At 44.0% G+C, this 17,597-nt stretch overlaps 1 protein-coding gene across 1 annotated transcript in view; it reads left to right on the top strand.

Annotated features, from left to right (window-relative positions):
* Positions 1–17,597, top strand: part of LOC144097316 (glutamate receptor ionotropic, kainate 2-like) — a 481,864-nt gene that overhangs the window by 246,626 nt on the left and 217,641 nt on the right. Inside the window, exons 4-5 of the mRNA XM_077630058.1 lie at positions 6,996–7,253; positions 9,957–10,135. Coding sequence (XP_077486184.1) covers positions 6,996–7,253; positions 9,957–10,135 — 437 coding nt within the window. The remainder of the gene's footprint in view (positions 1–6,995; positions 7,254–9,956; positions 10,136–17,597) is intronic.

Genomic DNA, 17,597 nt, shown 5'->3' with positions numbered 1-17,597 from the left:
GCGCAGAAATCTTCAGCTACCTCAACCACACTGCGCCTTTGGTGGAGCGCTACGGATTTGAACGGGTAGGGCTGTTGAGGGTGCGTGCGAAGACCTCGAATTACTCTCCAAACGTGTGACAAAGGCTTCCGTGGATCAAGTGTTTGGCAAAATGTCCTCAACCGTTGTGTTTGCAGTGCCTGAAGTCTGCGCTGATTCTTCTTCTGTATGCGCCTAGCATCTCTTAGGTCTAGGCGCGACTTTGTGTGTCGGTATCTGCGCTCTGCCCTGCGCCGTTGTGATCGCAGTCGCTGCAATTCGAAGTCAAAATCGGTGTAGTCAGCGACAGGGTTAAAGGGGCAGGTGGCTGTTCCATGGCCTCGTTAATTTTTTGTTCAAGACCGGTAGAGAAGCCCTCTGCGCAACTGCCTCCATAAGTAATTTAAAAACTGTCCAGTCAATGTGCTGCCTACACGTGGCTGGGGAAAATGTGGAATGGCCGGTAATAATCAGATAGGTTGGGGTATGGTCGGTGCCATGGGTTTCTACATCCGAAAACCACCGGACACTGTTGTTAAGGCACTTTGAAACGAAAGTCAAGTCCAACCAGCTGCTACAAGTCACCCCTCGTATATAGGTCGGGCTTCCGTCATTCAGGCACTGGAGGTCATGGTCAGAGGCGAAGGACACAAGCTGTCTTCCCCTAACGTCCATCCTAACGCCTCCCCACATGGTGTGATGAGCATTGAAGTCACCCATAATAACGCACGGAGCAGGTGTAGCTGCCATCAAACAACTCAACCTTCTGGCGTCGAAACGACTTGATGGCGCCAAGTACACCGCCAGTAGCGTAAACGTCAGGTCACGGCTCTTCACTGTCAGGCAAACGTACTGATTGTCTTCGTTCGGAGGAACTGAATGTTGTACATATGTAAGTTCACGTCGAATGTAGACGATGACTTTGCTGGATCTGTTGCACGTGGGTGATGAAAATGCCTCGTAACCGGATATTCTCAAAATTGCCGAGGTCTTCGGTTCACAAATGACAAGAATGGGGAAGTGATTCTCGTAGACGTAGTGCCGCAAATCGGAAATCCGGGACTGCAGCCCACGAGCATTCCACTGGAAAATGAAAGCTTGCTTGACTTTCTTTTGAAAAGACAGGTCCGAAGGAGCCATGATGCCGTCTACTGTAGAGCCGCATGAACGGGATGTAGCGCACGGAAGAACGTGTTAACGCCTACGGCTGTGAGCCTATAGTAAAAAAACATGAGTGGAGGTATTTTTTTCTCAACCGGTTGAAAAGAATTTAACAAAATCCTAGAGCGCCACCGGTAGCATATCCGAAAATACGAACAGACAGAGCAATGCTTCACACCGCCGTCTGTCTGAGTAGTCCCTTAGTGCCTACTGTGGGAGTCAAGAACGGAAAAGATTACTGATTCTCTTGAGCGTTAATTTAATAACTTGCGGTGCTTTAGAGATAACTAAATAGGCATCCCTTGTTGCCAAGTGGGCTAATGCTTTGCACGTGCCGTACTCTACGAAATTCTAGTGTCCAAAAACAACGAATAACTGCGGCTACGAACGGGAATGTGTAACCAACGCTCCCCGGACTTTTACAATTTCGCGAATGGTAAACATAGCCGCCTTTGAGAAAACCCCCATCCACTGAGGACTCAAGCAGCAAATTGAATCAAGAGCATTTAGCTGTAGTACTCCTTTGCTTAGGAAGACACTAATCCCATTTTTGAAGAGGGCACTGTCAAATAATGAAGAGAAGTAAAAAGGTTCGCACTTTTAAAAATGGAAATTCCCTCTTGGAGCTTACCACCCGACATTAGAGAAGCAAAACCTGCGCATTAGGGTTTTGTGCTTTGTTCTTCATGGCTTACTGTGCATAGCCATTGATCCGGACCTTTCAAATTTCTGCGTATAGAAAAAAAATATATAATTTGGAGAGCACAGAAATGCGAATCTCCTTTTCGTCGTGTTGCCAGGATTGCCTCAAAAAGAGCCGCCGTGCGAAGCAGGATGAGATGCCATCAAATTCCAGATGTCATACCAGCGTAGGCGGGATGTTGAAATACCTTCCCACTCCTCGTCGTGACAGGCCGACAGGCAGGAAGTTATGGGTGTTATGTAACGCGCAGCGCCATTCCAAGAAATCTTTTCTCTCAAAGAACTTCATCCCAACACTTTCAGCGCTTATTAAAGGCCTGCTGAGTAAGGGCGGCAGCTTCTCGTGGTTACATTATTCGCATCGGAGTTTTCCCGCTCTCGACGAAGCGCACGCGCTCAGAGGCTTTCCTAAGTCGGAGTTTCTATCCCGCAATTTAATGCGCGATGCTGCATAGCGAGCACCCAACAAAGCCTCCGGCCAATTAAGAGTCCCTGCGAAAGTTTTTGAGGTCCAGTTGTTTTCTTATCACCGTGTAAAACCCGTGCACAATCTTGTTTTTTACTTTTTACTATTGCGCTTAATTAAAAATTTCGGCGGAAAACGTCAGCTTGCGTTGCTATAAAAATAGAATTTAGGTAATACGATAGGCTTCATAATAGCGCAAAAATAATCAATTTTAGCGAGCTTTCTTTGTCACCGAGGGAATTACTGGTTAGCCGGCGCCTAGAAAGGGCTCATAGAAAACGAGCTTCATTCGTTATATCTCATGCATATGAAAATGTAATGCCGAAATTCTGCGCAAACGTTATAATAACATAGTAGACATTGGGAAGCTAGTGAAAGAAAAAAAAAGAACACAAGTAAAGACGCACTTGGACTACAAAGCGTCGCAACCGGAAAGCACTAGACAAGCCACGTGTCGGGTATTCTTAAGTCTGCTGAATAAATGAGGGCGTTATTGAGCTATCCGTTCATGCATTGCGTTTCTAAGCACACGATCTCCATTGTTTCCTGTTGTGGGACACTTGTGCAGCGAATGTAAGCGTTAGCTAACGCCGTTTGCTTTTTTATTTGAATTCAACTGAATGTTTTTTTTTCAGTGAAATACAGGAAATAGCCCTCGGACGAAAAGCTACGAGGGTAGCTTGAGAGGTGCCCGAGGCGTTCTCCGCGCACCAGCCCACCGTCAGTGAATTTTAATATGTGACAGACGGTTTCGGCTTTGGTGTTAGTAACCAGATAAAAATTCCAATGGTGCACCTAAGTCTGCTTAGGTGCAGTAATGCTAAGCCGTTACCCTTACGGTGCGTCCTTCCTCCCCCATACGTGTCCGCCATATCGCTCTACGCGCCTACGCGCGCTCCATCTGCTGGACCAGCACCGTACATTGGAAAGAGGGGTTTCAATGGGTGACGCATGATGGCGGTACGACTGAGATTTTATTCAGTTCATGCGGACGAGCTCTGTCCACAACTTTCGTCCAGAGCGTCTGTCCACACCTCGCGGTGACGCAACTCATGAGCACCGAAATGTTTTTGCAATGATATTTTTTAGAATGATGGCTCATAGTTTTGATTTTGGCGGTACACCCCAGGTGATTTCTTTTGAGTTATGTGGAGGGGCGGGCCGGTAAATTGCCTTGGCGTCCCAATGAATGTGCACCTGCAAAAAGGATGCGTATACTACAGGCATTACTAGATGTCGACTCTCTAGCACTGCGCTACACTCCAGTCCTTACAGTGCGTCAGTAAGTGCTAGGGCTGCTTAACCAGAATTTTACTAGAAAGAAAACTTCTTTACGTTCGGCAAAATGTTCATAGCGCCATGTTTTTTGTTCTTGCTTTCACAAAGTATCAACAAGATTTCAGTGGGTATCACCCCTAAGCCTATGAGACATGGCTACTTTTCTAGCCTGCCAGGTATCGTAGGATTCATACAATTCGTCCCCACGTGTTGGAAATTGCCGCATTTTTTATTTTTTTGTGTCTGACTTCTCCACTTGTAGTCAGTGCGTTCTTGGAAGTCAAGTTTGCGAATGGAGTCCACAGCCTGCATAAAAAAAACTTACGTTCGACGGAAGTTTCAAGTGTCACATATCGTAAATAATTGCGCTTGAACCAAACGGCTCTTTCTCTGGGAAAACTGAACAAACTGTCTGAAATCTTGTCCGGTAGACCCTCCTAATCCCTTGCAGAGCCACGTGTTCCTTCTGGTGTGTTCGAACTGAAGTGTCTCGCACTGCCAGACTATTTTAGCTCTACTTTTTGCTTTTTTTATCTGAAAACTGATTGGAAAAAAGAATGGGGCAGGATTCGTCAAGGCTTTTGGATGAACCTCGCTGAATACCTGTCTTAAGAATGCCAATCTTAAACGCATTGCGTAGCTTGAATATATCATCCACACAGTCATCATTAACCTCCAGTGCGGAGAAATTGTAGTTGATTACGAATGCCCACTGATCAATGTAATCTGAGAAGTTGCACTTTTAGACACGTGAAAAACATTCGCATGTTAGTTTTCGCGCTGCTAGTTGTCGGCAACGTTTGAACGCAGAGCCGCGATGCGATAATTCGCTTCACGACACAAAAAAAATGTTTTGCCGGTGCTTATATTGTCTCCTCCAGAAGAAAGCAAAAAATTTAACTCACGTAGGCTCGCATGACCTGGTCGAAGCCGACCAGGAGAGTTGTACAGGTGTGTGGCTTTTTCGCTTTACGGTGCAGGACAGAGTTTATTTATTTATTTATTTATTTATTTATTTATTTATTTATTTATTTATTTATTTATTTCAAATACCCTCATGGCCCTGTGGGCATTATTGAGGGGAGTGGAACAAGACGTACAATAACACAGATAATAAGAAATGTAAATACGTTCATGGGTTACAGCACTACATATGGCTCACTGTACTGAGTTTAACAGATTTCAGCAAGTGTGCAACTACATGGAAAGCTAGAAGAAAGAAAAAGAAAAAAACGAGCAAAGGAAACAAGAACTAATTAGGCAAACTACAAATCAGCAACACAGAGTTCATGTGGGACCACGAACCGAAGGGCACACATGTCATGAACAAGAAATGGAGGCACTCAACTTTTTCTTAACATGCTCGAGATCGTCGGTGAGTGCCACATCTGCTGGCAAATGATTCCACTCGGATGACGTAGTTGGAATGAAAGAATTTAAGTGAGCGGTAGTGTGACAAGGTGGAACGCCTACTTTGCGTGGATGGTCAATGCGCGATGAAAAACATAGGTGGGCGGAAGGAGCAAAGCATTTTTCAAAACAGGGTTCAGATTGTAGATCTTGAAAAAAAGACAGAGTCGCGAAATTTTTGTGCGCAATGAAAGTAATGGTAGGGACAAAGTGTTTTTCATTAGTGTGACGCTTGATGTGCGGTCATAGTTGCGGAGGATAAAACGAGCGGCACGGTTTTGAACAGCTTTCAAAGCATGTATAAGTGACTTAGCTTGAGGGTCCCATATCGACGCGGCGTATTCAAGCTTTGAACGAACCATTGTTTTATAAAGAAGAAGTTTGACTGAAATGGGTGCGTTCAAAAAGTTTCTTTTTATGTAACCGAGAATACGTTTAGCGTTTCCAGTAATGTAGGTGATATGCTGGTTCCATGATAAATTTGATGTCAAATGTACACCGAGGTATTTATATGAGGTAACTGGAGCCAACGAAGCATTGTTGATACTTTATGAGGCTGGTGGCGAGACACCTTGACGTGAAAAGCGCAAGGATTTGCATTTTGATGCGTTTAAAACCATTTTTCATTTAGTAGACCAGTCAGTAACACAGTTAAGATCTGCTTGCAATAAGTAGACATCATTAGTGCTTTTAGTTTCACGGTATAGTATGCAATCATCTGCGAAGAGTTTGATAGAAGATTTTATATTGTTAGGCAGATCATTAATGTAAAAAAAGGAATAACAAGGGTCCGAGTACCGATCCTTGTGGTACCCCAGACGTAACCGGCATAGAAGATGATTGACGACCGTTAACGTGGACAAACTGCGAGCGATTACATAAAAAACAACGAATACATGCTAGAACATTCGGGCTGATATGAAGATGAGCAAGCTTATACAACAGCAGACTATGGGACACTTTATCGAAAGAACTGCAAAAATCTAAGAAGATGACGTCGACCTCTGAACCTTCATCAAGAATGGAATAAATTTCGTTGCTGAAAGATGATAACTGTGTTTCACAGGAAAACTGTTTACTGAAACTATGTTGTGTAGGCGTGAAAATCGAAAATGAATCAAGAAAACCAGATAATTGAGAAAATATTATATGCTCCATAATTTTGCAGGAAATGGAAGTTAATGAGATGGGACGAAATTGAAGGGTGAATGCCTGTCACCAGATTTATGGAGTCGAATCACTTTAGCCAGTTTCCATTCCTGTGGTATACCTCCTGTTTCAAGCGATTGCTCACATATCTTCAATAAAAAAATTGCGGAGTACACTTTAGTATTCTTCAGGACTTTGGTGTTAATGTTATCAGGCTCACAAGAAGAGGATATTTTTAAATTGTTAATTATGTTGAGAATTCTCACATAACTAAACCTGATAGGATCCATTAGAAAGCTTATGTTGCATGCATAGTCTCTAACATCAGTAATGTCAGTTACGGTACTTGAAAAAGCTGCACTAAAGGTCTCGTTTAGGATGTCAGCGACGTCAGTGGTTGAAATAAAGTTTGACTGAGGGTCAACGAGGGATATAAATGACTGGACTCGTTTATTGACATACTCGATTGCGAAGATACTTTCTATTAATGATGATGTGCAACCGCCGCGGTGGCTGAGTGGTTATGGCGCTCGGCTGCTGGCCCGAAAGACGCGGGTTCGATCCCGGCCGTGGCGATCGGATTTCGATGGAGGCAAAATTCTAGAGGCCCGTGTGCTGTGCGATGTCAGTGCACGTTAAAGAACCCCAGGTGGTCGAAATTTCCGGAGCCCTTCACTACGCCGTCTCTCATAGTCTGAGTCGCTTTCGGACGTTAAACCCTCAAAACCCTACCAAACCCAATGATGATGTGCATTGAAATTGCCCTTTTTCTTTCTTTTTCTCCTCACCCTTTTCCCCTGGAACGCTGCAGTGTGCCAGCTCGTGCAGAAAGGCGCCCGCGCCGTGCTCAGCCTGCAGTCGTCGCATGCGGCCGCCGTGGTGCGTTCGGCGTGCGCCCGCTTCCACGTTCCCTTCCTGCGGCTGCGTCGGTGCGAGAGTGGTGCCAATGGCGGCCACCCATTCTCGCTGTCCTTCTACCCGGACCCCGAGCAGGCGGGCAAGGCGCTGCTCGACCTGGTGCTGGCGCTGGACTGGCGCTCCTTCACGCTCGTCTACCGGAACCAGTCGAGTGAGTGTTCGCTGTGTCCTCTCACACGTCGGCTCCGGCATTACGTGCGAACCTGAAGGTTAAGGCGTTTAGTTGGGCTAGTCACTTACAGCTGCCCAAGTTTATCACTGATGGAGGATTAAAAGGGTTACACAAAGGTACCGGACGAATTATTGTCCTGTTTTTTGTTTGTGAGACATCTGCATCTTCTACGCTGCTAGCAGTTCATAATTTTTCGGGCAGACGTGAAAGCGCAGCGAGATGGCAAAGTATATATTCCTTGTCTTCTTCTATGACGTATGCTTCTTTTAATCCTTAAACAATCATAAATTTTGCGCTAGCTTGAACGGAAATGAGGCTTCATTTCGTGGCTTCCATCTTCACTCATCTAACTTCATTTCTAATATCTACCAAGTCAACGATTCAGTTAGCCAAGCCAAAAGCAATACAAACCAAGTTCCAAGAAATAATCCCTTGAGTATGATTTTTCTTTCAATATTTATTATTTTGACAGGCTGTTCGCTGCAATCTCACTGAAGAAAACGAGTATATGTCCTCATGAGCGCTGCTGGATGGCTACAAGTGAAAATATACGCTTTGAATATACAGTTTACTTTGTAAAGCTTCCTTGTCCAAGAGTAGAGTCCTAGAAAAGGGCGGCCTTTTTTCAGCTGCTGCGCGAGCTTTTCAGAAAGCTCTACAACTTTTTTTCTTTTTTTTTTGCAGTGGGCAGGCTGCGTTCTCGTTGATATAATAATTGCTTCCTTTTTTCAAACCTCGTCCAAAATATAGAGCTCCGCTGCACACATAAAACAATATCACTGAGTACCAAAATCGTTCCTGTATTACTTTCAACGTAGAATTTGTTTCTGACAGAGGGTTTCATAGATATGTGCATTTCCAGGAAAGTGCACCATGACATTCCTTAATTAGATGAGCGCGAATAAAGCAACCAGGAGCTCTTCGTAGTTGATAATTATAGGCTGTGTTCAGTACTGCACAAGGTAACGAATGTCATTAAAAATTTCATAACTTTACTTAGTACCAGACGGAAACGATTACTCCCCGCCTTGTATTATTTTGAAGAGGCACTTGATTTGAGGGAAGGAAGGAGGAGGGAAGGCAAGAGTCAAGACGAATACAGGTTTCAGATTAATTCACCCCGATGCACTTCCTTCAGGAATTCATCTTTACCCGCGCTCGTCTAATTAACGAATGTACGGTTGTTGAGCGCCCTTGTGAAACTCCTCCTGATTTATGAGTGATGAATTAGGGTAATTGCTTTGGAGCATTATGGTACCTTTCTGTTTCTTGTTTATCCGACCAATATGTGAATACCAGAAAACTGTTGCAAGCATTGTCTGCTCTATTTTTGTTTACTGTGCCCGCGTTACATCTTCCTACTTAATTTGGTTCTTCGGTTTGTCACTAAACGTTGTTGTGTGATCAGGCAGCTTCGTTTCAGCCAGAGGACCTCCTCTTCGCTGAGTGAGTGTTGGCGTCATGCATATGACGTGATCGATATTTCACCAAGGAATGAGAGAAGCGCACTCAAGTGGTCGTGAATATTCATAAGCAGAGGCACTCTGCGCGCGTCAGGAAAAACCAAGCGAGTAGTAAAGACAGGCACGTTAACAGAAGCTTGTTTAATGTGAGCTGCCGTGTTCTTGAAAATGTCGACGATGGCGCCGAATATGCACGATAAGAGGAAAATGGATCGGTCTCGTTGCAGACACGAAAATAGGCACATCATGGCTTGTACAAAGCGTAGTGTACGCATAGCCGGCTTTGCTCGAGTTCTGGCTGAAGTTTCTCGGCGCCCATCATGCATTTTTATAAATCACATTTTCCAGTTCCTTGGCTCAAGTTACCTGAAACACGGCGTATAATATTAAAGGTCAGCAGATATGCCATTTGAGCATGTTGGCTCGTAAAAACGAATATCATTATCTGCAAACACATATTCACAGAAGGCCTTGGTTCAATCTTTAGAATTAACGTCGAGCAGCACTCTGTTACGGGTTCTTTAAGAAAGACTAATTTTTTATCAACACTGTAAATGTTCTTTCACATGCCAGTAAATGTTTTGTAACATGAGGGACTTCCAATGGCTCGGGAGGAACAATGGCAGACGTGACAAGTGTAGATCGAAACCAGAGCAGAAATGAAGTTCTCACTATATGACAAAGCAGTCATGACGTCATGAATTTGTGATCGTGGAAACGGAGAAGATCCACGCTCCTTCCATGCTAAAATTGTAACTAACTGAGATAACCTGCTAGAAAGATAGTTAAGATTCCGAAAGGCTGTAGCAATAATTATGAGTTGACGGTAGTTATTTCTGACCGCTTATGGTGACATACCTAACGACACTCATATACATGGATGTAGCGTACTGAGAAAAAGAAAGATATGTCGCTCACCTAATTCATTCGCAAATGCACTCACATAACGGGAAATCCTTCAAACTGTGACTAGCAAAATGACGCAGAAGCATCAGTGACAAAGTTCAGGCGTGACTGAACACCCGTAAATACGGGAAAAACATTCCCTGCTTAACGAATCGGCCTTGGAGTTCGACCTGTTTGCGAACGGCAGTTTCTGTGGCGTCGCATTCATCCTCTGTGCTAATAATTCCTGCCCCCTTTTCCTATTCACCTCATTGCATCTTTCTTCCTCTCTTTCCCTGTCTCCACATATGCCCTGGCATCCATCTCACCACAGGCTTCGTGCGGCTCAGGGAAGTGCTCAAGTACGCCCACAAACCGCCGGCCAAGGTTCGTCTCGTCCAATGCGCCGACCAACGCGACTACGACTCCGTGCTTAAGGACCTGCGGTGCAAGCGCGAGCTGCGCATCCTGCTCGATCTCAGCAGCGCCGAGGTCGACGCTTTCATGGAAAAGGTGAGCGAGGAACGCAGCTCATACTTCACAGCCGTCGCGTATACAGCGTGAATGCAGTGTCGTTGTATGCAAAATCTGGAGCAAGGTAGAGCGGCTCGCACCCCCCCCCCCCCCTCCCCGGAGGGCCACCGCTTGAGCTGCTAGCCTGCCAGAGTAACATGCTATCCAGGCTGGCTATGTCAGCGCCGAAAAAGTAATCCATCACCAGTGCAAAATGTATACATGGAAATTTTGTTCAGCCCACCTGAGCAACAAGTAAACGCCGGACTGCATCGACTAACCGAAAATTTCATTTTCTTCTGACAGTACGGAAGCGCCATGATTTGAAATGTCTAATGTTTCGTTTTGTACCATACCGCGCTTCCACCCTACTGCTCACCGATATTTCATGCTGTATAGGAGTAATACAGGGCGGAATATTGCGTTTCTAACATGCGCACTATCTGCGCAGGTTCTACAGCGTGGCTCGCTATGAGTGGAAAAGAATATATAATGGAATGTGCGCCTTTCAGTAAAATATTATTTTATAAAAAATTTGACCGCGCATCCGAGCGGGCAACAAAAGTGGCGCCGGCGCAAGGCACTGTTGATGCCACGCAACGAATGCCTAGAATGCAAAGCTCTCCTCCTGTGTGCCGGGAATACGAAAAATAGCGGTGCTGACGCTTCACAGGTCGTCATGTTGTTTGTTTACTTTCTGCACAGAGGCGCGCGAGCGTTATGCGTTACGCTCTCTAGTCACGGAGGACTATGATATCCTCGGCGAACAGCACTGTTTACAACCAAGGAGAATTTCACCGGGGCCTCGCCGAAGCATCGCAACAGCCAGCGTACCGCGCGCTTAAAATCTAATTTCATCATAGAAGCGAACGAAGACAGTGCTACAACTGGTGCCTGAAGTTGTAGACGGACTGCTACTCACTGACGCGCATCGTGCGTTTCAGCCCTGCCTGCGTACACGCTATTCTGAGTTGAGTTGTACGGTCACGTTGTCTGCTCTTGTGTCTAATGCTCAAATAATGCTCAAAGAAGAGTTTCTTCGTTGCAAAGGGTTTGTTTGTTTATCAACGCTTGTTATATATTTGTGAGAAAAATGTTACTCCGTGTTAAGCTTTCAAGTGTACTACATCTAAAAAAGCTTCCGGTCAATTTGTTTCCAAAATGAGAAACCAAAATGAGAAACACAAAACCAAAATGAAAAACACAGAACACCTTTTTCGAGATAGCGTGACTAAAATTCCAGGAAAATGCTCTTTGGTCTGTGCGAATGCGCGCGCATGTGCAAGAGCGAATGCAGGTACGCACACAGGCACGCGCGCACACATGCTAGCACGCACGAGCGCATACAGATACCTGTTTGCAAACATGGCTATACAAGAGCTGTATTACACCTCGGAAACATACCGGTGAAGCGCTCGTGCTCGGCGTTAAGGTTTGACGATGCTGGTAGCGGAATCTCGAAAATACTGAGGATCTAATCTACAGTTTCGGTTTGTCCCTAAAGGACGCTAGTCAGAGTCATGAGCATTTTTCTTAATAAAGAATGTTTCCTCACTTCACGTCATCAAGAGGAGTCCGCCCCACACGTTTTCATTTCAGGCCGTTTCGCCTATTAATTATTTTTGAGTCAAGCAGACTACTGTCGCTAAAAAGGAATAAAGACACCGTAGAACTGTTGTAGTCACACATTTTCAACCTTTTTTGAAGTCCTTTTAATATCGTGCAAACTCATCCCGAAAGGGCGCTCTTATCCAGCTCTATGGACAGCAACAAGCCGAGCAAGTCAAAACCTACCTATGTGGATAAGAAAAACAACCGCTTCATCCATTTCCCACGGAAATAGAGCGCTAAATTATGATAGAGTATCTTTCAAATTTTTCTAGCAGTACTCCGAGGCGAGCGCCAAAAAATCTGAAATTATTAGTTTACAGCACTCAAATAATCAAGACTTTAGGTAAAATGAAATGGGTATTATAATAGGGCTTGATTTAGGCACCAAGTCACAGAACATACAGCATTCTGTGCCACCAAGTTTCAGAAACTGCGGTGAGGCTGAGCGGTGTGTTTGAAAGTCGGTGGTGACGGCGCCACTTATTTGGCGGCGGGTGAAGAATACGAAGGAGGCTCCAACGTTGCTAATGCAGCAGTCACTATACCGCAGTAATGGTCCAAGGTGGCTTCCATGACTATCACACTTGTCGGAGAGCACCTCGAAAAGAATGGCTACAGCACTTTCGATCACTGTCGTGCACCGGATAAAGTGCCCCACGGAGGTATTTTTTTCTCGAGGAAGGCAGATGCGGGACAAATTGCCCGAAATAAAAATTAAAAAAAAGTTGAGCGCAAAACGCATGTCTATTCACTTGCTTGTCTCCGTGAACTAGTACCGTAATTTCCGGCACACAGCCCGTATCCGGTATATAATCGCGGGAGGCCAGGTATGCAATCCGTGTCTAAAAATGTATGTGCACGCTGTGATTACCATATAATCCATGTTCACGGGACAAAACCATTAAGTGGTTTTTACGTCGAGAGAGCGTCCGAGTCACAAAATTTCCCTATAGAATCGCAGCGCAGATGTCATGCATATTGGATGATACCGAAAAAAAGAATTGCTGTATAGTCCCCAAAGAGCAAAATTCGAACTTTTAGGGATATGCTGTCTGCGATCTGTTTGCTCAAATTACGGTACTCAGGAACAGACCATGACGGACGATAACTTCAGCTACGAAAATCAAGAGAGGGTTTAGCGCCGTCAGTGACACGAAGCCGCGTGAAATCAATTTTTTTTTGTTGTTTCATCCGCAAGCTCCGCAGTGGTTTTGACCATGGTGGCTTGGACCACCTGAGGTGCATTTATATGCGTAATCAGCATTTAAATAAAACATGAGTTTACGGACGATTTTCAATTTTAGCTTGAAAGAGGCCTGCACTCGAGGAAAACAGCAGTGACCACTACTATGTGCTGCGTATGTGCATACAGAATCTTGGAGACCACCGACGTGCTCTCGCATACTAAATGAACCTACACGATACTAGCTGTGCATCGTATCAGTCACCATCGGTGCTGGGAAAACCGTAGCGGCTTATGGGTTAGCAGTTGCGTGCAGCCATAACAACACACATGGAATCTAAAAAAAATGAACTTTATATCCAACAGAACTTAAACTCATGCTCCTCTTACAAGCGAGAGCGAACCCGGAAGAAAATTAATCTCACTAGTTTGACACCTCTATTTTCGGCGTAAGATACGCGGTGTTGCTACCTTATTTTGCCTTTTCCTGCCAGCGTCTAGTTGCTCACGCAGATCGATGTTTAATATTTGTCGCTGGTTACCATATTTCCTGTGACAAAGTTTATAGGAAACACTTCAAGTGTATGATGAGGTGCTCGCCACATAAATGGGCTGATAATTAAAAAATACATTTTTTCTACTCTGGTAATAGGTCAACATGGTGCCTTTTGCGCTAACATTCTAATTCAGCCCAACTTTTAACCAATATCTGATGAAAGTCACTTGCTACGTAAGATAGAAACTGCCCCCCCCCCCCCCCCACTTCTAAAAAGAAAAAAAATTCTCTGTTTTCCTTCATTATGTGGTAAATATAACTAAACTCGATAACTTGGAGTGGCAGAGTGAAACGGGTTTCTCTTTCGAAAACACACCTTTTCTTTTACTCATGTTTATTTATGCCCATGTTACTTAAAACTTTCCCTGATTTTGAACAAATGAATGTGATACAAAGCGCGATTAAAATATTTACGCACTGATTCTTGTAAAACGTTTCTGACGATGTGTCCCTTCAACAGAGAACGAAGAGAAAAACTGCGAAGCCTGTGCTTAACAAATTATACCTGTCTGATTTCATGTTATTCGCTGTTATAATCCCGGAAGGAATGAAAGGCAAGAGGAAGATTCTCCATCGCTATATCAATATTTACTTCGCAAAACCTGAGTTCCCTTTCTAAAATACAAATTTCCCCCAAGCAGTGCACTTTGAAATTAAACCTTGTCATCGCTAGATATGCATGCATGATGTATACAGGTTTAAGATGTCAGAAATTTGTTTGCATTGCTACAAGGTAGATTATAAAAAAAGTTCTATACAATTGCAGGAAAACAACCTTCAGAAAGGTTTTCTCTTTTTTTCTTATATCAGCTTCGCTTGCAATGTGCGTCATTATTCATAAGGCAGTCTTCAAGAGAAGGTCGGCCGTCAAGCACTACAGATAAAAAGAAAAGCATCCTGCGGATTTTATACATTGCCGGCGGGCATGAGGAGCTTAAGTTTAAAAAATAAAAATTTTTACGTTTACGCATTTGTCACAATATTCTTCGGAAATATTCTTCTTAAATATTTTGTCCATTTAGTGACAGAAAACGAACTGATCTGAGGTTATTACAGCGCTATGTATCGGCATACAATACCATGCATACAATGCATGTAGCGCAATAGCATTTTCTAGACTGCAGGCGTGAACCTGAGCTCTAAGAATGTGAAACCAATTGAGGCACATTCATCAACTGGCGGCGCAAGTGTTTGACGTGCAGCTCACAAATAAAGGTAATTTTAGAGCACCAACACACCTTCGGTAACTCCAAATAACATAACAGTTTTCGTTCTGAAGCATGGCATGAAGCTTCCGTAGCAGCTTTCATTCTTATAGATTTTTTTTCTGGCTACACTCAATATTTACACCTTGTTTCGCTTTTTGTGATGTCTTTTTTGATCGGACTGTGCTCCAATCTTACAAGGTGTGCATGCAATATTAGATCCAACTCTGTTTTAGCTGCTGTCTGTCTGTCTGTTACTGCCAGGAAAAAAGAAAGGAAAGTGCACAGGCCTGCTCACTGGCTCAAGCTGAGCCACAATCGCTACCACGTGCAGATACAAGGAGAGTTGAAAGAGGGGATAGAAAGACAGGATAGCAAAGACGCGCTAAAGACAAGGCCGATCCCGGAGGTAGTGCAATACCGAGCCAACCGGTTGCGGGAGTGAAGCATCCTTCAAACTCTCCGCCACATTTCCAAAAATAAGTCCAACTTGGACCCGTAACAGATACTCCACGGGTCCGGACAATCCTTCCTGCTGCCGCAGTTGCGTGCGCCTGTATCTTTAAACCACGAAGTGTTCATAGTTTTAGACGACCTTTAAACATTTTTTTTCCGCTCATTTGTGAATTATTGCTTCGGGCGTAGAAAATCTGCCTATTTGCTTTGTCTGCTATTGCACTATGTATACGCTTGCTTACGAATGTTCACATACACTGTTGCTCTGCCTTTGTTTCGTATCTCAATTTCGTTTACACCTCTGCATCTAGATGAATCCTATTTACTGCATTGCACTGGGAAGAACATTCATTCATTCATTCATTCATTCATTCATTCATTCATTCATTCATTCATTCATTCATTCATTCATTCATTCATTCATTCATTCATTCATTTACCTCCCAATGATCAAGATGCAGGGCTGTAGCTATTGCATTGTGGAAAAATAAAGATCAATATCCCTGAATTTCCTTCGCAAACAAACTGAGTCGTATTTGGCAAATCTTTTCTAACGCTATATAATGACATCTAAATTAGAAATTGTTATATTTCTAGGTAGCTAATATGACCCCAAAATAAATCTAACATTTATTTCAAGTTCGAACGCTTGTTTAATTGTCAGACAATTTTTACTTAGTTTTTATTTGTTTTGCGTATCGTTAGTGTAAGGAACCCGGAGAGAAAAACTAGGCCGACTCCTAGCCATGGTGGTGACGGTCGGTAATCAATGCCCCGAGGCATCACAGAGCAAACACAGGGCATTACACAGCGAATGGGCGGTGGTAAGCTAGCGAGCGGATCTGCATATTGTATCCTGGAATCATGTTTATATAGATGTCAGATCTCAGGCCCCAGGGTAGTGTTTGGTAGTCGAGACAGATTTGCATAGACGCGGTTTAGTGTTAGACACATTATTTAGGATTCTGCTGTCGCGTGGCGCATCTTTAGTTCCCCCGAGGATGGCCAGCATTCCACCCTGTGTTGGGGTCCTTGAATTCCTCTAAAGTGCTCGCAGCTTCCGTCTTCGCGAGCACTTTTATCAATGGTGCCTTTAATCTACTCGCTAGAATGGCCACACCAACGTGTGCATGCATATTGACCAAGGGGATTGGGATGCACACTCTGCGGTCTCAGCGTGTGCAGACATTCATTCGAGAAGGTTATCCCTCATTTGGAAAGTTTGGAAATCGACTGGTATCATTACGATTTGGTTTATAAGTCGGAATAAGCTAATCTTTTAACTGGCTGCCGTGCTTGCCGCTCAGGCCATAGAACGGCAAGAAAGCGTAACGAAGCTGTTAGCGAAGATTATTTAACAGGCTATTATCTGCAAGAATTAGTGTTATTCTTAAACCTTCCTTGCTAACTTTTAGTTGGTAAGTCCCTCAACGTACACGTCATCACTTATAAGGTACTTTTATATGCATCGGAATGTTTCCTGCAATCTTGTCTAAGGTAAACTCATTGTATTTTGACTAACGTAGAACGAAAATTCTTATCTAGCTTTATATTAAAAAATACAGCAGTAGCGACTTGTAGTCAAACTTTAACCACAGAGCACTCTAGAGGGCTCTGATAAAATGCTGTTACAAAACAATCGTAATCGGCTTGAAATCATCGCAAGCCAACCCCCGATAGAACTTACCATAAGGATAGCGCCTTTACTAAAACCCTGTTCTTTCATAATTACTGCACCAAGGCGGCCTGGGTTTCATAAAATTACTGCTTTTACTGCCAGCGCTAAGAGAAAACGTTGCTGTAATTATATTTCCGCTCTAAGTGGTGCGCTGCGCAGCGTATATTATGTTTTAAGCAACGACATTAAAGACCAGTGCAAAGACAAATAACGCAATGTCTGGCTAAGGCCGTTGATGATACTACAGACCCCGTCGAGGCTGACATCTGTACAGTAACGGAAGGACGAGAGAGGAAACTAAGACAAGGAAGGAACAGAAATCGACCGACTGAATGCTCCGGGGATTATCTGGCCTGGAGGAAGAAAACGATGGGATTAAAATGCGGAAAATATTCCTCGTGGCATGTACCAAGTCTGAAGCGGCGAACAAAAGAAAAACCGACAAAGCGTGTTGAATTGTCCCGACCAGCTTTACAAGCGCGGCGCACTATGCAAGCGGTGCTCTGCATTACAAGCCTCTAGGGTTGTGATCGCGGAGCTACGGTTCAAAGATTCTAGGCGAACTTAATATAGAGATCGCTTTTCCCACTCTTGTAGAGGAGGAAGGCGTCGTGAGGTCAATTTATCTAGGATTGTTCTACGGCAAGACTAAAAAAGTAAAAAAGGACGAAATAAAATACAATCCTTATATGAAATGCATGTTATTCTTTTTCTGATTTATTGTTTTACTTCTTTGGCACAACTTTACTCGTATTTGATACGAGAGCCGAAGA

The sequence above is a fragment of the Amblyomma americanum genome, chromosome 7 (assembly GCF_052857255.1).
Source record: "Amblyomma americanum isolate KBUSLIRL-KWMA chromosome 7, ASM5285725v1, whole genome shotgun sequence".
NCBI classification, from domain to species: Eukaryota; Metazoa; Arthropoda; class Arachnida; order Ixodida; family Ixodidae; genus Amblyomma; species Amblyomma americanum.
The sequence above is the reverse complement of the archived record's forward strand: the minus strand, read 5'-3'. Positions and strand labels throughout refer to the sequence as shown.